Source organism: Pan troglodytes, chromosome 7, assembly GCF_028858775.2.
Source record: "Pan troglodytes isolate AG18354 chromosome 7, NHGRI_mPanTro3-v2.0_pri, whole genome shotgun sequence".
NCBI classification, from domain to species: domain Eukaryota; kingdom Metazoa; phylum Chordata; class Mammalia; order Primates; family Hominidae; genus Pan; species Pan troglodytes.
Window position 1 is genome coordinate 96,697,901 of NC_072405.2, and position 24,124 is coordinate 96,722,024.

At 36.1% G+C, this 24,124-nt stretch overlaps 1 protein-coding gene across 6 annotated transcripts in view; it reads left to right on the forward strand.

Moving 5' to 3' along the window:
* The window catches only part of WWP1 (WW domain containing E3 ubiquitin protein ligase 1), a 122,775-nt gene extending 99,748 nt beyond the window's left edge, over positions 1 to 23,027 (forward strand). For all 6 annotated transcript variants that reach the window (XM_519843.8, XM_063817239.1, XM_009455598.5 and 3 more), the window contains 7 exons: positions 3,768 to 3,901; positions 3,993 to 4,133; positions 8,147 to 8,267; positions 13,498 to 13,602; positions 16,785 to 16,881; positions 17,331 to 17,403; positions 22,341 to 23,027. In XM_519843.8, the coding sequence (XP_519843.4) occupies positions 3,768 to 3,901; positions 3,993 to 4,133; positions 8,147 to 8,267; positions 13,498 to 13,602; positions 16,785 to 16,881; positions 17,331 to 17,403; positions 22,341 to 22,440 (771 nt within the window). In that variant the 3' untranslated portion in view covers positions 22,441 to 23,027. The remainder of the gene's footprint in view (positions 1 to 3,767; positions 3,902 to 3,992; positions 4,134 to 8,146; positions 8,268 to 13,497; positions 13,603 to 16,784; positions 16,882 to 17,330; positions 17,404 to 22,340) is intronic.
* Positions 23,028 to 24,124: the final 1,097 nt, after the last annotated feature.

A 24,124-nucleotide genomic window follows, 5' to 3' on the forward strand; every position in this document is an offset into this window, starting at 1 on the left:
GAAAGGATATTTAGTTTGGAGATAGGCATTTGGGAATTCTTGGCACATAGAGAGTATTAAAAGGCAATATGATTGTTTATAGAGTGAGTATGGATGAAGAAGTTGTTCAAGGACAATTATAGTCAGGGAGATAAGTAACCAACAAAAGATCTGAGGTAGTAGAATCAAATAGGAGTGGTCCCCAGAGGACAAGGGAAGAAGAAAGTGTGTTTCAAGAAGGAAGACATGGTCAACCCTGTCATATGTTACTGATAGACTGAGCAAGATGAAGCCTGGGATTTGACCATTGTATCTGCAAAGGTGAAAGTTATTCATGAGTGGTAGGGTGGAAAGACTGATGGGAGTAAAATCAAGAGAGAATGGAGGGAGAGTGGATACAGCAAATATAAACAAGGAATCATAGAGAATTGGTCACTAACTGGAAATGCTTATGGAGTCAAGAATGGGAGGAGAATAAAACATTTGTATTGCTGATAGTGATGACTAAGTAACTTAGTCTGTTTTGTGTTGCTATAAGGGAATACCAGAAGCTGGATAATTTATAAAGAAAAGGGGTTTGTTTGACTGTGCAGGCTGTACAAGAAGCATGATGCCAGCATCGTCTTCTGGTGAGGGCCTCAGGCTGCTTCCACTCATGGCACAAGGGGAAGCAGCGTGTATGAAAGTCACATGATGAGAGAGGAAGCAAGGGTGGGGAGGAAGTGCCATACGCTTTTTAAAACCAGCTCTGTAGGGAACTAATAGAGTGAGAACTCACCAGGGCATTAGTCTGTTAGTTGCAGGTCAAAATTCTTTGTTTTTCTGGTTTAATTTTAGAATCAGGGGTACATGTGCAGGTTTGTTAAAAAAGTATATTGTGTGATGCTGAGATTTGGGGTATGATTGAACCCATCATGCTCAGGTAGTGAACGTAGTACCCAATAGGTAGTTTTTCAACCCTTGCCTTCCTCCCTCTCTCCCTCCCATAGTAGTCCCCAGGTGTCTATTTTTCCCATCTATTTATGTCCATGTGTGCCCAATGCTGAGCTCCCACCTGTACGTAAGAACATGCAGTATTTGGTAGTTGGCTTGGGAAAATGGCCTCCATCTGCATCTGTGTTGTTGCAAAGGATATGATTTCATTCTTTTTTTGGCTGAATAGTATTTCATGGTGCTTACAGTCCACCATTGATGGGCACCTGAATTTATTCTAGGTCTTTCCTATTGTGAGTAGCGCTGTGGGGAACATACAGTGCTTGTGTCCTTTGGTAGCACAATTTATTTTCCTCTGGATATCTATACCCAGTAATGGGATTGCTGATTCTCACGGTGGTTCAACTCTTAGTTCATTGAGAAATTTCCAACCTGCTTTTCAAAGTGGCTGAACTAATTTACATTCTGAACAAAGTATATGTCTCTTTTTTTTCTGAAGCCTTGCCAACATCTGTTATTTTTTAATGTTTTAACAAAAGCCATTCTGACTGGTATGAGATGGTGTTTCATTGTGGTTTTGATTGTATTTCTCTGATGATTAGGGATGTTGAGCATTTTTTCATATATTTTGTTGGCTGCTTATATGTCTTTTCTTTTCTTTTCTTTTCCTTTTTTTTTTTTTTTTTTGAGACAAGAGTCTTGCTCTGTCACCCAGGCTGGAGTGCAGTGGCATGATCTCAGCTCACTGCAACCTCTGCCTCCTGGGTTCAAGCAATTCTCTTGCCTCAACCTCCTGAGTAGCTGGGACCACAGGCACGCACCACCACACTCAGCTAATTTTTGTATTTTTAATAGAGATGGGGTTTCACCATGTTGGCCGGGCTGGTCTCGAACTCCTAACCTCAGGTGATCCGCCAGCCTCGGCCTCCCCAAGTGCTGGGATTACAGGCGTGAGCCACCACGCCCAGCAGCTGCTTATGTATCTTCTTTTGAGAAGTGTCTGTTTATGCTTGCCCAGTTTTTAATGGGTTTTTCTTTTCTTGTTGATTACTTACATTCCTTATGAATTCTAGATATTAGACCTTTGTTGGATCCATAGTTTGTGAATATTTTCTCCCATTCTGTAGGTTAGTTTACTCCCTCTCTTGCTGTGCAGAAGCTCTTTAGTTTAATTAGGTCCTATTTATCAATTTTTGTTTTTGTTGCAATTCTTTTGAGGACTTAGCCAGAAATTTTTTTGTCAAGGCTAATATCAAGAGGGCATTTCCTAGGTTTTCTTCTAGGATTTTAATAGTTTTAGGTCTTACATTTAAGTATTTCATCCATCTTGAGTTAATTTTTGTGTATGATGAAAGGTAGCACTCTAGTTTCATTCTTCTGTATGAAGAAGCCAGCTGGGGGATCACATTTCAACATGAGATTTGGTGGAGACAAACATCTAAACTATAGTACCAAGTTAGAGGATAAAGAATTTGATAAAGTCAGAATATAAGGAATATGAGAGCAATGGGCTTGAGTTGGAGAGAGGAGGAGATTTATTTAGCACACACACCAAGTGATGGAAAGATTATCTATAATAAGATTATATGGATTCAGATGCTAGTAGTGAGCAGATATAGTAGAACACACAAAAGTTTTCTTCTGGTTGCTTCTGTTTCCTCTGTGAAATAGGAAGTAAGATCATCAACTCAGAATAAGGAGTGGGGAGAAGTAAGTATTTGAGGAAAGAAGAGTAGGAATGAAATAGTCATCTAGGAAAGTGGGAGAGTGAATGCAGTAGGGAAATGTGATTACCAGGAAACAGACCAGTGACGAAATACAACTGTCGGTCATAGAGCAGTCAGCTTGGTTGTTTATGCATTTCTAGCATGTTCCATTGCCTAGGTACCGGCATTGAGTAACCTGAGAGTTGAATTTAGTTAGGCTTGGGATTTTGCTAGAAATACACTGGCAGAGGTGGGGTTTGAAGGGAGTTATTTTATTTTATTTTTTGAGACAGAGTCTCACTCTGTCACCCAGGCTGGAGTGCAGTGGCACGATCTTGGCTCACTGCAGCCTCCACCTCCCAGGTTCAAGCAATTCTCCTGCCTCATCTTCCTGAATAGCTGGGACTACAGGCGCATGCCACCATGCCCAGCTAATTTTTTGTATTTTTAGTAAGGACGGGGTTTCACTGTGTTAGCCAGGATGGTCTTGATCTCCTATCCTCATGATCCACCCGCCTCAGCCTCCCAAAGTGCTGGGATTACAAGTGTGAGCCACTGCGCCCCACCTTGAAGGTAGTTATTTTAATGATTGACTATGGAATCTAAACTGAGTAAGGGAAGACATAACTTCATGAGGGGGCTAAGGTAGTATTAATAGCTTCAGTGGATTTTTTTAGTTCCCCAAAATTGGTGGGAGTCTGGGGCTTCTGTGTTGGCTATTGTGAATAGGAGCGAAGGCACGATGGGGTTAGTCCTAAAAGCCTCACAGGCAACAGTGAGAGTAAGAAAGGAACGAGAGAGCTGCCTTTTCAGGTGCACAGGGCCCTTTTATATTTCCTTATCCAGTTAGGTTAATTCAATTTATGAAACATTTAGGAAGATTGAGGCAGGGTATGGTAATAGAAGTCTTTTATCATCCTATACAGTTTTTGATATATGTTATATAGCTATGTGTTATAAAATAGATTGTTTTAACTTTGTTTTTCATACCTAGCATTTTATATAATATTTTAGTTTTCATGATTTATGCCATTCACTTACTGAATGCTTTGTTTACTTGTGAAGTCTCATGATTTTTCTTTTATCATTGTTCTCTAAGAAATTGTTATTTTGCAAATTTTAAATAAAATTTTTCATTTTTCTTTGCAGGCACTATTTCATGGAAAGTTTATCGATACTGGTTTCTCTTTACCATTCTACAAGCGTATGTTAAGTAAAAAACTTACTATTAAGGATTTGGAATCTATTGATACTGAATTTTATAACTCCCTTATCTGGATAAGGTTTGAAGATTTTGTTTTGCAATAAGTCATTTTTTTGAAACCCATTTTGTTTCATTTTGTTAATTAGTGTATATATATTTATTTCACCCAGAGATAACAACATTGAAGAATGTGGCTTAGAAATGTACTTTTCTGTTGACATGGAGATTTTGGGAAAAGTTACTTCACATGACCTGAAGTTGGGAGGTTCCAATATTCTGGTGACTGAGGAGAACAAAGATGAATATATTGGGTAAGGTGATATACCTTATTAAGTTTAATTTCTAGAACACTTCAGAACTAAATCCTCTCTCTGTACCCTTAATTTCATCCCCTTTTCATGCCTTTGGGAAGTTCTTCTCACCAGTACCAATGTTCTTGAAAAAAGAGAATATATGTTGCTTCATTTTCCCACTGCCATTTGCTGTAACCATTCTACCATTTCCCTTTCCATGTCATTTTCCCTTTTTTAACTTAGGCTTTTAAATAGTGCTCACCACAGCCTGTTTCTTGAAACTCAGTGTTTTCTTGAATTCCATGATCCTATGTCATACTGATTTTCTTTACATTCTCTTGTTTTAAATTTTTGTTTTTAGAGAGAGTTTCACTCTGTCGCTCAGGCCGTCGTAGTGGCGTGATCATAGCTTACTCCAGGGTTGACCTCCTGTGCTCAAGCAATTCTGCCTTAGTCTCCTGAGTAGCTGGGACTACAGGCTTATATTACCATTCCCAGCTAATTTAAAACAATTTTTTTTTTTTTTGTAAAGATAGGGTCTCACTGTATTGCCCAGGCTGGTCTCAAACTCTTGGCCTCAAGTCATCCTCCTTTCCTCAGCCTCCCAAAATGCTGGGATAACAGGGTGTCACCATCCTGGTCACTTGCTCTTTTTAAATGGCAGTTCTTTAAATCTCCTATTTCCTAAATGTAGGCATTTTTTCAAGATTTTATTTCAACCTGCTTCTCTAAATATTCTGCTAACATAGCTTCAATTTTCTGTTAAAGTTATATCTGAACTTTAGAAATAATTTCCATTTGCCAGCCAGGTAAATCCAAACATTTTCAGGAAAGAACCAGGCAGTAAACTTTTTAGGCTTACAGGCACATTTCTTATTGCAACTACTCACCTCTGTGGTATAGTGCAAAGGTAGCTATAGACAGTGTATAAATCGATGTGTGGCTGTGTTCCAGTAAAACACTTGTAGACACTGAAATTTGATTTTGTAAAATTTTCATATCCCAAAATACTTTTAATATTTTTCAATCATTTTTTTAAAATGTAAAAACTATTCTTAGCTCAAATGCTGGACAAAAAAACCAGATGATTGGGCCCATGGGCCGTAATTTGCCAGCACGTGAACCACAGATGACGCATCTTAAAATGTAATGGGCCTAAAATCAAACTTTTCATTTTTCCTAGATATTGCCTCCTACTGATGTCTTCTATGAATAGTACTACCATTTTCACCCTCTTAGATGCTAGCTGTCATCTCTGTCTCTTTCAGATTTTTTGTTTTTTATATTTGTTTTGAAAATGGGATTGGATTATACACATTACTCCGTAGCTTACTTTTTTTTGTCTTAAGGACAGTACAGTTAAATCTAACTCATTTTTTAATAGCTAGGTACATTGTGGTGTATTTTTTTCTATATTCTTCAGCTATTCCTGTCAATAGAGATCATTTAGGTTGTGTCCAGTTTGGGCCACTGCAAACAAGACAGCAGAAAACTTCCTTAAGCATGAATCCATACATCCTGCTACTTGTTTTGTGGGCTAGATTTTTAAAAAGTGAAGTTACTGGGTCAAAAAGTATTCAATAGATACTGCTATGTGGCTTTTGTAAAATGTCACAGCCCTTCTTTTTTCCCTTCTTGTAAATTGCTATGGCCTTTCAAATTTACCCCCTTAGTGTCTCTGCTTACCAACTTTAATGTACCCTTCTTAGCTTGGCATTCTTGGCCTCTTCTTATTTTTCTGCTAAACCAGTCATCTCTGAGTGAGAGAAGTTACCAATAACTGATTTTCTTCCTTTATACTTTTGTACTCTGTTAGGTATTTTTGTTTTGCTTTGTTCTACAGTGTGCATTTATTACACTAGTTGGAAAAAAACAGTAACACTATATTTTGAGGAAAATATATTCATCAAAAGATCATGCATAAGGCACTGGACTTTCTATATTTGTTAAGCCTGAGCCTTCCACAAAGTCCAACAAAAATAAGTACCACAACCTAAGTGGTTAAAAAAAATGCTATCAGTGGTTTCAAATATCAAAAACAGTCTAAATAAAATTTCACTGTGGTAAGATGTATATTCACTTTCTGTAAAGTTAAGCACTGTTTCAAACATTTTATCACTGTAATACTATTGATAGCTAATCATGAATGCAGCAATTTTTGGAGGATTTTGTTTCAGTCTCAAATAATAACAGACTTTAGTCTTGTTTTTTAATCTTGCTCTTGAAAATTATATGATAACACTCTTGTTTAGTTGTGATACCTTATTTTTAGTGCACAAAATAGGCCATCAGTGAATCTATGAGTAAATGAATGGTGGAAATATATATGAAGTACTACTGGAATCCAAAGTGGGAAGAGAGCTATTGTTTCTGCTGGGAGGAGTCAGGAAAGTTCTTCATAGGACATTATGTATTAGACTATGTCTTAAAAGATGCATGAGAGGCTGGTGGCTCCTGCCTGTAATCCCAGGACTTTGGGAGGCCGAGGTGGGTGGATCACTTGAGCCCAGGAGTTCAAGACCAGCCTGAGAAACATGGCAAAACCTCATCTCTACAAAAATAAATAAATAAATAAATAAATAAATTTTTTAAAAAAATTAGCTGGGCATGGTGGTGTGCACTTGTAGTCCCAGCCACTATGGAGACTGAGGTGGGAAGATCACCTAAGCCCAGGGAGGTCAAGGCTGCAGTGAACCAGGTAACCGAGTGAGACCCTATGTTATTAAAAAAAAAAAAAAAAAAAAGATACATGAAAGCTTGCCCGATAGAGGGAGATTTTGGTACAGGGAAAACAGCAAGAGCAGAATTGACGTATTAAGGGGATAAGTTGATGGTGAGAATTAGTGGCTATAGTGATAGCTAGGTTTAAAATTACCTTGGTTTAAAATTTGGTTGAATAGAAGGTGAGAAAATGAAAACACTGAGTAAGGTGTACTCTTATAATGAGTGTGGTGGTAAAGGGAGGACAGAGTAATTTAAAAGAGACACTGGGTTAAAGGAAGGGTTTTTGGAAAAGAATAGTCTGAACACCTTTGTGGACAAATGGGAAGAAAAGTTGGAGTTGAGGATACGGGACAAAGAGGGTTTAGTAATTGAAGAAAAGTTTTGGAGGCAGCCTTAGAAAAGCATAAGGCCAGCTTCCTCTAGAAAGCAAAAAGAAGAGTTAGAAATGGGAGGAGTGTGAACAGCTTGGCTTTCTCTTCATCGTCTAGAATCTGTGGCTTCTCTGTATGAGGTGGTGTATGCTGCTGCTTTAGGTAGTTCTTTTCAGATCCATCTCCTTTTGGAATCTCCTTTTACAGATTTTGTGTCACTGACAGATTTTCTTCCTTATTTCCTTTCTGTCATACTTCCCTGCTCTTACAGCTGCTTTATATATGTCTCTTCAGAATGTTTTGTTTTCATCTTAATTGAGTTCTTCTATTCTAGTTAGGAAATCTTCGTGTTTTCCAATAAAACAGCAGGTAAAGAACCTGTTCTCCAGCCTTAAGCCCTCTCAGACCATAAACCTACACCAGCACATGGCCTGTGAACATATGGTCATTACATACTGAGACAATCCCTTGCCTTGCTGGTGTGGAAGGCTTTGAGTCAGAGTCCTCAGGTCTGTCACGGCAATGCTTGGTGTAAGAAGAGCCCGTTAAATGACTAGCTGTTCCTTCCCGGTGGGCACATGATATTTGGATTTATTTGTCTAGATATAAACAGGAAATAATTAGTGCTAGGATTTGGCTATCTTACTAAATAGTGAAGAACCTCCTATTTATTTTCTTTCTTTTTTCTGTGTTTTCCTTTCCTATTTATTTTAAAAGCATCCTTTTTAATAGTTACCAATGTGTTAGAACTGATTTCCTCAAATGTGTTAACTCTAAAATTATATGTATTCATACATATACACACACATCACATTTATATGTTTATATATATGGCATATTTAGAAAAAGAGAAAGAACTATAGAAGTTCTTGGTGTTTTTAAGTATTTTACTTCACATATAAATTACCTATTTTTAAATACCATCTTTATTTTCAGTTTAATGACAGAATGGCGTTTTTCTCGAGGAGTACAAGAACAGACCAAAGCTTTCCTTGATGGTTTTAATGAAGTTGTTCCTCTTCAGTGGCTACAGTACTTCGATGAAAAAGAATTAGAGGTTAGGCCCTTTTATTATGCTATTGTAGGGAATGTTAGTGGGGGGAGGGACTAATTTAGTGCTTTTACAGAACAGTGTTCACACATTTTAAAATCCTGTAGCACAATCTTGAATCCTCTCATTTGTCCTGATGTCAAGGTGGTATTTATTCTAGCATTGGGTAAGAGTCTTAATTATGTTCTCTGAACCATATAATTCCATGAGCACAAAATCATCAATCAGTGTCACTTGTTAGGGGTCTTGAAGAGTTGTCGGAACATTATTAATAATTCTGAAATTTCAGTTTAGTAGTGAGTTGCTTCAAAGATCAGAATTTTAAGTCATGAGTTCTTAGTGGTCTTAACTGTATTTAGACTTGTTAGAAGTATATCAGGCATGTGATAAAATATATCTTAAAATATACCATCTTAACTATTTTTAAGTGTTCAGTAATGTTAAATATATTCACATTGTGCATCCAATCTCCAGAATTTTTTCATCCTGCAAAACTGAAACTCTATGTCCATTAGACAAGTCCCCCTTTTCCCCAGCCCCTGGCAACTACCCTTCTACTTTGTTTCTGTGAGTTTGACTACTGTTGATACCTCCTATGAGTGAAATCATACAGTATTTTACTTTCTGTGACTGGGTTATTTCACTCAGCCTAATATCCTCAAGGTTCATTCGTCCTGTAGCATGTGTCAGAATTTCTTCCTTTTTTAGACTGAATAATACTCCATTATAGAGTATTATGTACACTACCACATGGTATTATCCATTTGTCCCTTGAGGGACCTTTGTGTGGCTTCCATCTTTTGGCTGTTGTGAATAGTGCTGCTGTGAACACAGGTGTACACATATTTCTTTGAGATCCCGTTTCTTTTGGATATGTACCAGGAGTGGTATTGTTGGATCATATGGTAATCCTCTATTTAATTTTTTGAGGAACTACCATACTGTTTTCTATATCAGTTGCATCATTTTACATTCCTATTAAACATGTAGAAAGATTCCAGTTTCTCCACATCTTTCCCAACACTTATTTTCTGTTTCTTGTTTTGGTTTTTTGCTTGTTTTTTTAATAGTATCCACCCTAATGGGTGTGAGGGGATATCTCATTGTGGTTTTGATTTGCATTTCCCTAATGATTAGTTATCAAGAATTTTCTAAAGCTTATTTTCCCATATAAGTTAGGACATAGGCTGGGCATTTGAATAGTCCTTGGCATTTCCTCTCTGCCTGCTTTGGGTGTGCTATTTTAACTGCAGCCATCTTGGGCCTTTTATTAAGAAACTTGGTTCTTTCATGTAATCAAATGTGCATATGAAAAACAGCACTTCAGATTTCATACAGTAATATTCCTATGTAGGATTTAGCCTTCTGGCAAGTCTAACTAACCTAGGAAGTACAGTCATCCCTTGGTATCTGTGGGAGATTGGTTCTGTAGGGCACCTGTGGACACCACAATCCATGGACACTCAAGTCCTTACAATTACAGTATATAATAGGATAGTATTTGCATATAACCTACACACTTCTCCCTTACACTTTAAATCATCTCTAGATTACTTATAAATACCTAATGCAATGCAAATGCTATGGTAAATAGTTGTTATACTATATTTTTAATTTTTTAATTTTTTTTAATTGTCATTCTTTTTCTCAAATATTTTCAATCCACCATTGGTTGAATCTGCTGATACGAAAGCTATTGGATATGGAAAGCCGATATATATGAAAACCAGGACTCTGAACCTGACTGACATAGACTGTCACTAATCCTGGTTACCATCTTCCTTAACAGTTTGCTTACACAAATTAACAGAAACATATTAGAAGATTAGCATGGAAGACATTTTTAGAGTAGTATTTATTAATCTTTTTAAAAACCACCGACTTCATTTTTAATCTGAAGATGGACATCTTGCATCCTCTAAATTCATACACCTAAATATTCCATACCTCCAATTAAGAATGCCCATGTTAGAGGTGCACTCAAAGAGGGATGTTATAGTGGGAGCCCTATATTGAAGTGGAGATGAAACTAAAACGGGAGATCAAGAAGCATAAGAATAGGAACATACAGTTTATGTACCCTTGGCAGGGTTTATAATGTTCTCACATACTGCCCTGTATGTGGGAAGGCCATATGATACCTTTCTTTTACATATAAGATGACTGAAGCCCTTAATGATTATTTGCCTTGAGCTAATCAGTTAAGAGTACAGTTAAGAGTGCTAATCAATTAAGAGTGCAGAGCTGTGTGGGAAAATACAGATTTTGTCTTGTTTTGCTTTGTCTTGAGTTTTACACCTAGTCTGTTGTTCTTTCTTCTACTGTCATTCATTGCCTCTCTTACCATAGTAATGGTTATTTATACTATTATTCACAATAATGGCTATGCATAGTCACACCCCCCTTTTATAGGTTAACATCTGTTTAATGCTTAAGAAGATACAGTAGTCATTCTTTATGAAAACTCTTACCACACTAGGAATATAAGGCAACTTTCTTAGTTTGATAAAGGGAATCATCATCAACAACAAAAAACCTCAGCATTATTCTAAATGGTAATATTTTGAAAGTTTCCCATTGAGTTTGGGAAAAAGGCAAAGATGTCTACTCTTACCACTTCTATTCAATATTTTACCAAATACCCTAGCCAGTGGCAAAAGCAGAAATAAGAAGTATAAAGATGGGAAATAAGTAAAACTGCCTATATTCACAGATGAAAACATGATTTTCAGCTTAGATTAGAAAATCCTAGGTAACCCACCAAAAAACTACTAGAAATAATAGTGAATTTAATAAGGCATGGGTACAATGTTAATACTTTAAAAATCAATCATATTTTTATGTATTAGCAACAGACACTTAAAATTTAGATTTTGGTTTCATTTGTGAAAGCATCAAAAAATGAGCAAATTTAACCAAAAACACGCAAGACCTCTATACTAAAAACCGAAAACATTGCTCAGAAAAATTAAGGAAGACCTAAATAAATGAAGAGATATACGATGTTATATTGTTAAAGTGTCAGTTCTCTCCAAATTGATGTAGAGATTGAACATCTCAGCAGAATTTTTTTTATAGAAAGTGACAGGCTGATTTCAAAATTGGAAGGAAATACAGAGGCCCTAGAAGAGCAAAGCCAATTTTGAGAAAGGACAGACTTGGAGGATTTGCGTCACCTGATTTTAAGATTTCTAACACCATAGTAAATAAGATAGCGTGGTATTTGTGAAAGAATAGACAAATTGGTGGAACACTAGAATGTCCAGAAGTAGATCCACACCTACATTGTCAATTGATTTTCAACAAAAGTACTAAGATATTTCAACGCGGAAAGGGAATATCTTTTCAACAAATGATGTTGAATCAACTAGATATCCATATGGAAGAAAATTAACTATAAGCCTACCTCAGTCCATATTTAAAATTAACTTTGACCTTACCTCTGCCCATACAATTATTCGTGCTTACAATTAAAAAGAATTATAAGCCTGAATGTGAAAGTGAAAAACATAAGAGAAATCTTGATGTAGGCAGAAGTTTTTTAGAACACAAAAAGCAATAACCATGAAAGAAAAATATGGATACATTGGACTTCTTCAAAACTAAAAACTGCTCTTCAAAAGATACCATTAAGTGAAAAAGCAACCTATACCCTGGGAGAAACTATTGAGACAAAGATCTTATATCCGGAATATATTAACAAAAAAACTCATGTAACTCAATAAAAAGATAAGAAAACATTTTTAAATGGACAAAGGCTTACTTCACAATAGGATATACACAGATGGCAAGTAAATACTTGAAAAATGCTTATTAGTAATTGGGGAAATGCAAATCAAAGCACCACTTTGAGATAGTGTTGGTAGTTTCTTGTAATGTTAAATGTACATCTACCTTATGGCCTACCAGTTCTACTGTTAGGTGTTTATCAAAATGAAATGAAATATATATCCACACAAAGACTCATACATACATGTTAATCATTTTATTCATCAATGCTAAAAATTGAAAGTAACCTAAATGTTCATTAACAAGTGAATGGATAAGCAAATTGTTGTATATTCATATAATGGAATACTATTCAGTGATAGAAAATATGAACTACTGGTTCCAACAACAGCATGGATGAATCTCAAAAACATGTTGAGTGGGAAAAACAAAAGAGGATGTGTGTATATGTGTATGCACTATATATCACAAAAATATGTATGTATGCATATACATGACATTCTTAAAAGGAAAAATATAATCTGTGGTGAAATCATTGATCACCTAAAACTAGAGATGAGGATGATTGTTTTGATTACAAAAAGGGGATGATGATTTTGATTACAAAAGGGATATGATGGAAATATTCTATATCTTGATTGTAATGGTGGTTACACAGGTGTATACATCTGTTGAAAATCTTCGAACTATATACCTAAGTTTGTGCATTTTATTGTATGTAAATTATACCTCAAAGTTGACTTACGAAAAAAACTAAGAGATAAGTATTACATATTTTACTATACCTAAAATAATGTTCATTTCATACTTAAGTTGAGGTTGTTTGACAATTTCACATAGTAGAATATTCCTAGAGAATATTATTCTGGATAAATTATTAATAGGAGGTTAGTATATTTTTTTATTTTCAAATATATAAGATAGCATAGATTTTTAAAAATGAGAACCAGAAATAGGTTTGGAACTAATGAATTTGGATAGCCAGTTTGGGGGAGATCTATCTGTCTGTCTGTCTATCTATCTATCTATCTATCTATCTAGATATAAATCTATATATATAGATGTGTATGTGTGTATTTACACACACACACCATACCATATATACATAATGTGTGTATACATAATAGATACACACACACATCTATCTAGATATAAATCTATATATATAGATGTGTGTGCGTGTGTGTGTAAATACACACACACACCATACCATATATACATATGGTAAAGGAGACATGCTTTTCAGTATAGCTGTTTTTCTTGAAGAATACTCTAAATGCGGTTTTTGGTTTGAGTTCAATAAACATGGGTAAAATAAAGTACCAGAGAATCCTTTATGCTAAATTGCCACAGTTTTGTTATATTTGCTTATTGTGATCATTATATGCCATGCATATAGCTTTTCACATAATTTGCCATGTGCATAACTGCATTAGGAAATTTCAGTCATATAATTATTCTCTTCACTAAATCTTTATTGTGGCCTGATTCTGTGCTCATTTCCCAGGTTATGTTGTGTGGCATGCAGGAGGTTGACTTGGCAGATTGGCAGAGAAATACTGTTTATCGACATTATACAAGAAACAGCAAGCAAATCATTTGGTTTTGGCAGGTATTTGCTTTTATCTTTTTTGAAACAAAGTACTCAACATATTTTCTAATGAAATGGTGGTTTTAAAAATAGCTTATTATTTTTAATTGAGACTGCTTTTGGACACAGTTTATAATTTTTTAATTCTAAATCTAAGCGAATAGTGTGAACACTTGTTAAAAGTACTTTCTGTTGCTTCTTTGACTGTCTTGCTGAAATGAAGGAGTTGAGTGACAGAATCTTATTTAAGTAATAGTTTAATGTTAATAGTTGTAGGCGTAGCAATTTTTTTCTAGTGGTATCAAAGTAGTCTAAATTCCACTTAATTCTAGAAGTAAATGAGGAAGTATGTTTGTAGTGAGAGTCAGTGCAGATACTTTAATTCCTCTGAGGTAATACATACTAGGGAATAAGAATGATCGAGGGGATAATGTCTAAGAATGACTTTATTCATTTATTTATGTATTTTTTTAGCGTGTGTGTTTTGCTTAAACTATAATAGGATGGTCTCAGGAATCCAAGTGTACCACACTAATCTTGAACATTTTATTTTAATAGACTTTTTGTTTTGTGTGTTTATTAGAGAATTTAAAATCTGCAAATCAGGGATATTCTTCAGATAACTACTCTACTAATTGGGACTCTTTTGAGCAACTTAGTGACTGGACTTCTGGCTTACTTCTGCTTAACTGTTTCATTTTCAGGTGAAGAGTAATGCTGGGTTTTGTGTTATAGTATACTTTCCAAAAGTTGCATCTTTTCATAAGGATGTATGTCGTGAGTTTATTGCTTGATATTTTAAAGAGATGTAGACACTTCTAGAAATTTATCTTAAAATATACTTCAACGTGTGTAAAGTGGCACATACCAAAGTATTTAATGCAACATCATTGGTATACTAACAGAGACTTGAAACAACCTAAATGTCCATCAGGAGAGTACTGAGTAAATAAACTATGATACATCCATTCTTTATAAGTCTATACCTTGGAGTCATTCTTTTTCTTTTTCTTTTTCTTTTTCTTTCTTTTTTTTTTTTTTCTGAGACAGAGTCTCACTCTATTGCCTAGGCTGGAGTGCAGTGGCAGGATCTCAGCTCATTGCACCCTCTGCCTCCCAGGTTCAAGTGATTCTCCCGCCTCAGCGCCCCCACTCCAAGTAGTTGGGATTACGGGTGTGCGCCACCATGCCCGGCTAGTTTTTGCATTTTTAGTAGAGACGGGGTTTCACCATGTTGGCCAGGCTGGTCTTGAACTCCTGACCTCAAGTGATCCATCTGCCTTGGCCTCCTGAAGTGCTGGGATTGCAGGTATGAGCCACCATGCCCGGCTTTTCTTTCCTTTTTTAAAAATGCAAATTAACAAAAATGTTGGAGAATAATGTTTCAATACAATATTAAGGGGAGAAGGAAGATGCTAACCAATGTGTATAATATGGTGCTTTTTGGTTAAAAAGTTATTGTCTGTATAGTAAGTGTATGTTTGGAAATATATCATCTTTGAAAAGGCAGAGAAAAAACTGGAAACAGTTCTAGAGAGGAGCTGAGCAGTTGGAGGCAAAGGTAGGAAAGCTGATTTTCATTAAATAAAAGCCTTTTGCATTCTATACTATTACCTATTATAAAATAAATACATAAATAGGAAGGAATAAATCCATTTTCAAGCCTAAAATATCTGAACTGCATTATATACAGTATGCATACCGTTGTTTGTAATCTTCCCTTTCAGGCTTTTTACTAGCTTCATTACAGTCGGTGTTCCATGGCTTTCTGTTTACACATTTGTACCTACATAGCTAATGAGCTTAAGCTTAGAGTCATATAAATCCAAACGAATACTTGTGTTTTCTGAATTGGGTTTCTTTTAGGGAAAGTGATGAGGTTTGTGCCAGACCTGGTAATAAGTTTTGTTTCTTGTGTTCTGATGAAATATGTGCCTCAGCACAATTCTTCACTGAAATATTTTGGGTCATGATTAGCACAGCTGTTTTGTCTTATCCTTAGCTAAAGTTTATTCCCTATTTTTAAGATACAGTTCCACTCTTAATCTGCTCCCTATGTTCCTTGCTTTCTGTTATACTGAAACCAATCAAATTAGTAGTTCACCACCTTACCCATTTATGTCTTTGAAAATAACCAGTCAATGAAATAGATAATTTTAGAGGAATGTGTACTTTGGTTTTTCAGGTACTAGTCAGGAAGAACACAAAGTGTTAGGAAAATGGTGTTTCATGGGAGAAAATACCACAAACTATTAAGAGTGGCAGCAGGGAGGTGTTCATTTGTTTTCTGTAGGTTAAAGGGGAGAGGGGTAATTGACTCAGGGAGGAATAACAGTGGTTTAGGGCTCATCTAGACTTGAGTTCAAATGTTAGTTCTGCCACTTTAGCAGTTTGGGAAGGACAAATCATTTAAACTCTCTAGGCTTCCATTTCCTTATATATACAGTGGGGATGCTAATGATTCTACCTATCTCATAGAATTGTTGTGAGAACTAAATCCATGAAAACCAGTGGCACACTATTTGGCAGGAACCCTTAATAGCTATTATATTACAACCCAACAACAACATCTATCTTGGTTGCACCTTTTGTTGGTATGACCTTACATAAATGACTTAACCTTTCCAAGATTCTCGTGTATTTCCTTCCTGTAAGATGGATGTAGTAATAATAGTGGCCAGCCTCTGTGTTCTCATGAGGATGAACTGAAGTGAGGTTCACAGTATACTTAGCATAGTGCCCAACCTTAATAAATGACAAACCCTACAACCTCTTTTTAGCACATCTTTTTTTTTTTTTTTTTTTTTGAGACAGAGTCTCGCTCTGTCGCCCAGGCTGGAGTGCAGTGGCGTGATCTTGGCTCACTACAAGTTCCACCTCCCGGGTTCACGCCATTCTCCTGCCTCAGCCTCTCGAGTAGCTGGGACTACAGGTGCCCGACACCACGCCCGGCTAATTTTTTGTATTTTTAGTAGAGACAGGGTTTCACCATGTTAGCCAGGATGATCTCAATCTCCTGACCTCGTGATCCGCCCACTTCGGCCTCCCAAAATGCTGGGATTACAGGCGTGAGCCACCACGCCCAACCTTTAGCACATCTTTTGAACCAATTCAGTGTTATTTAATTTCTTCAAGTGTCTACTACTTTCATGATTGAAGATAGTTTAGCATTTCATATTAAAGTACATTTAATTTCATTACAGTTTGTGAAAGAGACAGACAATGAAGTAAGAATGCGACTATTGCAGTTCGTCACTGGAACCTGCCGTTTACCTCTAGGAGGATTTGCTGAGCTCATGGGTAAATGTAATTTCACTGTAATTTCTCTGTAGGTAATTTTGTGATAATAATGGCCTTTGGACATACAATAGACTTGAACCTAAAGATTACTCTTCTGTGCTGTAGGTAGGGCTTCATTTAGAAGAAAGAAAAATGAGTGGCTAATATCAAAGCACTTGTAAGACAAAAATGAATGTGTCCTCATATAGCTGAGGTGGCCATTGCTTTGCTCCCTATGGTGACTGTGAAGGGAGCGACATTCTGTAGAGAGAGTTTTCTTCCCAATGATCTAATTCTTATTGCTGGATCTCTGCAACAATTTTCTTCTTCAGGCAGAAGCAGCTTACATTGTGAATTTCTTTATTTTGTATCATTCATATTACTGTGCAACATGTTCTATTATTTAAGCAGTTGTCAGAAGAAAAAAGTTTAAAGGACCAGATAAACTTTGTCTTATTTTCTTGGTGTAGGAAGTAATGGGCCTCAAAAGTTTTGCATTGAAAAAGTTGGCAAAGACACTTGGTTACCAAGAAGCCATACATGGTAAGTTCAAGAATCCTAAATACGAAGGTGAAAGCCACAGAGAATCTTCTGTTTTGTTTTTTTAAAAATATGTAAGATCCAGTATAACTGCTTATTCATTAAAGTAGTCAGAATTTCAATTTTGAGAACAGATTAATACAGCATTCTATAACTGAACACTTTAGCATGTTCTCATTAATAGAAATATTTGAGAAATGCATCCAGTGATTCAACAAGTATTAGTGTACCCACTAGGTATAAAGTAAGATGTAAGTATTCCCTGTTTTTTATGAAGTTTGTGCCCCATGGTGGGGCACAAATGACAAACAGATAAACAAATAACTATTTGCAAATCCTGGGAAGTCCTTCGAAGGGAAAAATGAGAGTACTCTAACAGAGAACAACTAATGGGAACCTACTTTGGGTTGGGTGGTCAAGGAGATTTCTTGGAAGGGGTAATTTGTTTAAATTGTGTTTGGTAAAGAGCATGATGTGGGAGTACGCAGAGAAAGAGCATTCTTTGAACAGAAATGCTGAAGTAAACAAAGACCCCGAAGAAATTGTTTTTCAAGGAAATGAATATGATAGGTGTGATTGGAACTTGGTAAATCAGAAGAAAGGGAGATGAAAAAATTGGGGGATGCAGGCAGGGACTAAATTATGTACAGCATTATAGGCTAATTAAAGAACTGAGATGTCAAAGAAAAATTAGACAGCTTTGAAGAGTTTTAAATAACAAGTAATGAATCCCAGAAAAATCGGCCAGAAAACAGTATAGGGAAGGATTTGGATGCAAGGGTGAATGCAGGGAGAGTAGTTAGAAAATTGTTATGGTTACCCAGGCCAAAGATGACAGCCTAGAGATAGGTGATTCTTTCAAGAGGTCAAAACTATTTTCATACTAAGCCATTATTTGCCTTTTTATCATTTTGAAATTTCTGCTTGTGGTGCAAAAGCAATGGTTTGTGAACCTGCTTGTGCCTTAAGCACAAATCAAGGCAGTGGCACCAAACCGCTACCTCTATTCTTCAACACCATACACTTGAGGTTTAAAGAAAAAAAAAGAAAGAAAAAGGCAAGTTCATTGAAGTTCTTTATGAAGCAGTAAAAATTACTAACTTTATTAAATCTTGATGCTTGAGTATATGTTTTTTTAACATTTGTGTGACAAAACAGGAAGTCTGAAATAGCACTTGTGCACACCAGAGAATGATTTTCTTGAAGGAAAGCTTTTGGGCAGTTGTTTGAGTTGAAAGCTGAACTAGCTTGCTTTCTTTTATGGAACACTATTTTTACTTGAAAGAATGACCCACCAACAGTTTATGTAGACTTAGGTATTTGACAGACATTTTCTTGAGAAGTAATGATGTTAGCTTGTCATTTTAAGGAAAACAACAGGCATTTGTTGGTGGTGATAATTACCACCATGAGCTTGACAGCTTCTTAAGACTTTCCTCGATGAGATTAGTGGGGTTTTTTGTTTGTTTTTTGTTCTTTTGAGACGGAGTCTCACTCTGTCACCCAGTCTGGAGTGCAGTGGCACAATCTTGGCTCACTGTAACCTCTGCCTCCCAGGTTCAAGCGATTCTCCTGCCTCAGCCTCTCGGGTAGCTGGGATTATAGGCGCACACCACCATGCCTGGCTTATTTTTGTATTTTTAGTAGAGATGGGGTTTCACCATGTTGGTCAGGCTGGTCTCGAACTCCTCACCTTGTGATCTGCCCGCCTCGGCCTCGCAAAGTGCTGGGATTACAGGCGTGAGCCACCATGCCCGGCCAATTAGTGGTATTTTAGCAAATGTGATTTTTTTTTTCTATTATATAATTAAATGTGTCAACATTTAGAAAATCCTTATAATTTGATGAGCCATTATTTTCAAATGATCAGTGAATGTTGCAACGAATGTTACAAAATGACGCATGGGTAAAAGTTATTTTCAAAGTGCAAGACAGGCCAGGCACAGTGGCTCACACCTGTAATCCCAGCACTTTGGAAGGCCGAGGTGGGAGGATTGCTTGAGCTCAGGAGTTCGAGACCAGCCTGGGCAACATGGTGAAACCCCATCTCTACAAAAAATACAAAAATTAGCCGGGTGTGGTGGCACACACCTGTAGTCCCAGCTACTCTGGAGGCTGAGGTGGGAGGATCACTGGAGCCGGGGAAGTCAAGGCTGCAGTGATCCATGATCACACCACTGCACTCCAGTCTGGGTGACACAGTAAGACCCTGTCTCAAAAAAAATAAAAAAAAGATCAAAAAGTGCGAGAGAACAGTAGATTTTGTATAACAAAGTACAAAGTGTTCTTTGACTTGATTTCAAACCCATATTGTGCATTCCCTTGTCAAATTTAGTATCAAAGAATAATATCCATAATTATCTGACGAGTAATCTCCATTTCTAACTATTTATCTGTGTGGGGCTATAGATTAAATGTACAACTAGATATCAAAATCCATATGTTTTCTATTACACCAGATATTTAAAAGATTTCCAAAACTAAAACAAAATCACTCTTTCCACTATTTTTTTTTGGAAGTAGTTGGGTTTTTCCCATTAAAATGTTATGTTTATTTTCATATCAAAATGAATTAATATTTTTTAAACTTGTTTTAACTTCTAATCCAGTAAATATCAGTAGCTATAATTCATATAAATAAAAGCTCTTTGCAGTTGGAAATCCTTTTTTTTTTTCCCAAGACAGAGTCTTGCTGTGTTACCTATGTTAGAGTGCAGTGGCACAGATACAACTCACTGCAGCCTCAACCTCCTGGGTTCAAGCAATCCTCCTGCCATAGCCTCCTCAGTAGCTGGGACCACCAGTGTATGCCACTATGCCTGGCTAATTTTTTAATTTTTTGTAGGGACAAAGTTTTGCTGTGTTGTCCCAGGTGGGTCTTAAACTCTGGGCTCAAGCTGTCCTGCCTTGGCCTCTGAAAGTGCTGGGATTATAGGCATGAGCCACTGCTCCCAGCCAAGGTTGACAGTATTTTTAAGAGTGAAAAGGAGTCCTGTGACCAAAATTTGAAGACCTCTGCCTTCAATTAAAGTGATAGATCCAATATGTATACACACATGCGCACACGTGTGTGTGTGTATTGAGAAAGAGAGAGATTTTTGAGTCAAAGGGAGAATTAAAATAGATTTCAAATTTTGTGAAAGTAAAGTACCACCCACTGATTTATAAAGAGAAGTCACTGGCTAAGAGTGAAGAAAGGAAAAACTTTTGAGAGAAAGAAGGAATTGGGAGAATTGTTAGAGAATAGGCAAGTATTCATTAGAGGAACACGGCTAAGATTGCTAGGCAAAATTGGATTGCTCACTTGGATTAGAGCATGAAACAAGTTGACAGCAAAGAGCGTAAGCTTCCTTTCCCCACCACAGCCCCCTCCCCACCCATAGCAACTCGAAAGCAGCAAAAGTTTTTGAAGAGTGGCATAAACTGGTAAGTCTTTTTAGCAAAAAGTAAAAAAGAAACAAAACAAAACAAACAGACCCAAAGAATTCTCTGATGGTCCAGATAAGAGATGATGGGGAAGCATATACAAAGGGATGTAGTGGCAGTAGAAATGATGAGGAGGAGCCTGGGCAACATGACAAAACTTCGTCTCTACAAAAAAAAATACAAAAGTTAGCTGGCCATGGTGGCATGCGCCTGTACTCCCAGCCACTCCAGCGACTGAGGTGGGAGGAGGGAGGATTGCTTCAGCCTGGGAGGTCGAGGTTGCAGTGAGCCGAGACAGTGCCACTGCACCCTAGCCTAGGCGACACAGCCAGACCCTGTCTCCAAATAAATAATCAGGAGAAAAAATGGAATATTTGGTAGATAGAATGACAGAATTTGGCAAAGGCTATATGTGAAAGATGTAAGAGAACAGAAAGTGACTGGTTGTCTTGTATAGGAAGTATTAAAAAATAATATTTTTTTCTGACCTTGTTATCATACTCTACCTTGAAGTATAAAGGGGAGGGCAGTATATGGTCTGCTTAGTTGCTGCTATTAATATCTTTAACTTCATTTAAAATACAAAGAATACAGTCTTAGAACAGCACTGTTTTATTTAGATGCCTTGTTTCAAAGGCTCTTTCCTGACTCTGACATGGGAGGGTCAAGGGCACATGGAAAGTGGTGACAGTGGTAAGAAGGTACCTGGATAATCTCTAGAAACCTTCCACGTGGGAAAATGAAGGTACAGAAGGGTTCTGACTTACTCAGGGCTATCTCACTAGTCACTGCTACTGTAGGGACCAAAACCCTGAACACCCGAATCCTAATCTAGCTACTCAGTGCTGTACCTCACAAAACGAAATGTTATTCCACCTTTGTAAACTGAAAAATAATAGTTATTTTAAGCATTTTTTAGTATTTTAAAATTTTTCATCAGTTAATACCAGAATGGAATTATTTGAGTATGGCAAGATTGAAAAAGTGTCATTTTAGAAGAGTTTATATATATGGTTAGATTATTTGAAAAGACAAAGAAACATATATATTTGTTAATTGACTGTCTCCACCCCAGAATGTAAATTCCATGAAGACAGGGATTTTAGTTTTCTTCACTGTATCACTAGCTTATCAGTTATATAAAAAATTCTCGGTAAATGACTGATGAATGAGTGACTGAGTGGATGAAAGAAATGGACTCTTATCCTAAGAGAAGTTAAGAGGACTCATGACACATGTAACAGGAATAGTAAAAAGAAAATGGATTTTTTTTTAAATTTGTCTTTATCCATATTGCTACACTTATTATTTGTAATTCCATTTTCCTCTTGGAGATGTTAAAATAGTTTTTATATGTAAGTCTAAATTTAGATTACTCTAAATACTTCTGGCAAAATTTTAACATATATAGTATACATATATCCATTCAGCTTTTCTATGTGCTTTGAAAAGTATTCTATTAGATTTTTTTCATTTTATTGAAAACATCTGATTTTGTTTTTGTTTCTGTTCAGTTTTAATCGCTTGGATCTACCACCATATAAGAGTTATGAACAACTAAAGGAAAAACTTCTTTTTGCAATAGAAGAGACAGAGGGATTTGGACAAGAATGAATGTGGCTTCTTATTTTGGAGGAGCTCTTGGATTTAAATACCCCAGCCAAGAAAAATTGCACAGATAGTGTATATAAGCTGTTCATTCTGTACAGTGAATTTTCCGAACCTCTCAAAGTATGTTTTCCATTCTTCCACAGAAATATGCAAAACAGTTCATCCTTTTCTACTTTATTTATTGTTCCCTTGAAATGACTGACCAGGAAAAAGATCATCCTTAAATTTTGAAGCAAGTGAGAGACTTTATTAAAAATACATATATATCTATATAAACATATATGATAGTGGCTCTAGTTTTATAGAGCTCCAAGTGTATTAAACATGACAGCCATTCATTCATAAAGATCTGGATTTGCTTTACCTTGTTAATATTATCTAGGGGAAAAAGTGCAAATTGCTCCATGTTCTTCTCTCCCTTATGTAACATCTCCTAAGGGTGTTTAGTTGCATGGCTGTTCAGGAAGGTATTAAGGGCTTAGGCCAAATCTTACTTTGAGTATGTTAAAAAAAAAATGCTGCTGGCTTTTCTGAAGACAGGTGCTTGAACCTGTCAGTTTGTTTTAAATAAATACAATAGTTGAAAATTTTTCTCTCTGTTACATCAGTAATATTGTTAAAGTAATGGATAGAACCATAACTTACACATGAAAGTCATATACTAGATCCAATACTATTTAGTTTATTATCGAAATTGGAAGGATTCATTGAGCAGCATAGAAGTTTGTTTACATGTTACTTTGAGATGCTAGGTATTTGTGGAATTAAAAAGAATCAGGCTCTTTTGTACTTTGTTTTTAAATCTGTGATGCTTTTCAAATTTAATTCATAATAAATTGATGCAATTTCATACTTAGGAACATATAAAAGGTAATGTAAACTCTGCCACTTTTTTGTGTTCAAAGTTTTGGTTTTTATGAAGCCAGATGGATTGAAGAGTTACATAAGCATTTGAATGCTCTAATATAAGGCTAATGATTTTCTGTTAGTGTTTGAATATCTTCATTCCTCTCAAATTCGTAACAGTTCTATTTAACTGAATTAAATAACCATATAAAAAATCTTTTGGGTCTCCCCCTTTTTACACAGATAATTATTTTTGTCATAACACTTTTTGTTTTTCATCATAGGGGCCTTTGCTGAACTACAAAAATGTGTAACAAATTAAAATCTGATGTGAATGATATTAATGCTACTTTTAGCAAACTGGGCTTCCTAATACAAAATTTTAAATTTCCATTTGTATCATGCTTTTAATATGCACTGTAAATTTCATTAACTTAAACATTTTTTAATAGCCATGGAACTGACTTCTTAAAATCTGTTGCCTATAAATATTTCACTGCTAAGTACATACAGAAAAACAGTAATTATTGTTTTGCCAAAATTTTATTTTTCTACATATTGAGAGTGTGTTCTCCATTTTATTCAGAATTCATAGTAAAGACGAAAGAAAGGCAGAGATCTGCTTGGTTGAATAGACTCCTTTTCCAAATCCTTATTATGAACACTCTGGTAATTTTCAAGCCTAAAGAATTTTAAAAAAAATTCTAATGTATGTGACAGGTTATGTGATAGAGGGAAACTGGCCTTCAAAAAGGACTGCGTATACCATAAAAGAGTTAAGTATTAGAATTACAAATGGTACCACTGCTGTATAAATTTTGCCATGACAGAAGTTATTGAA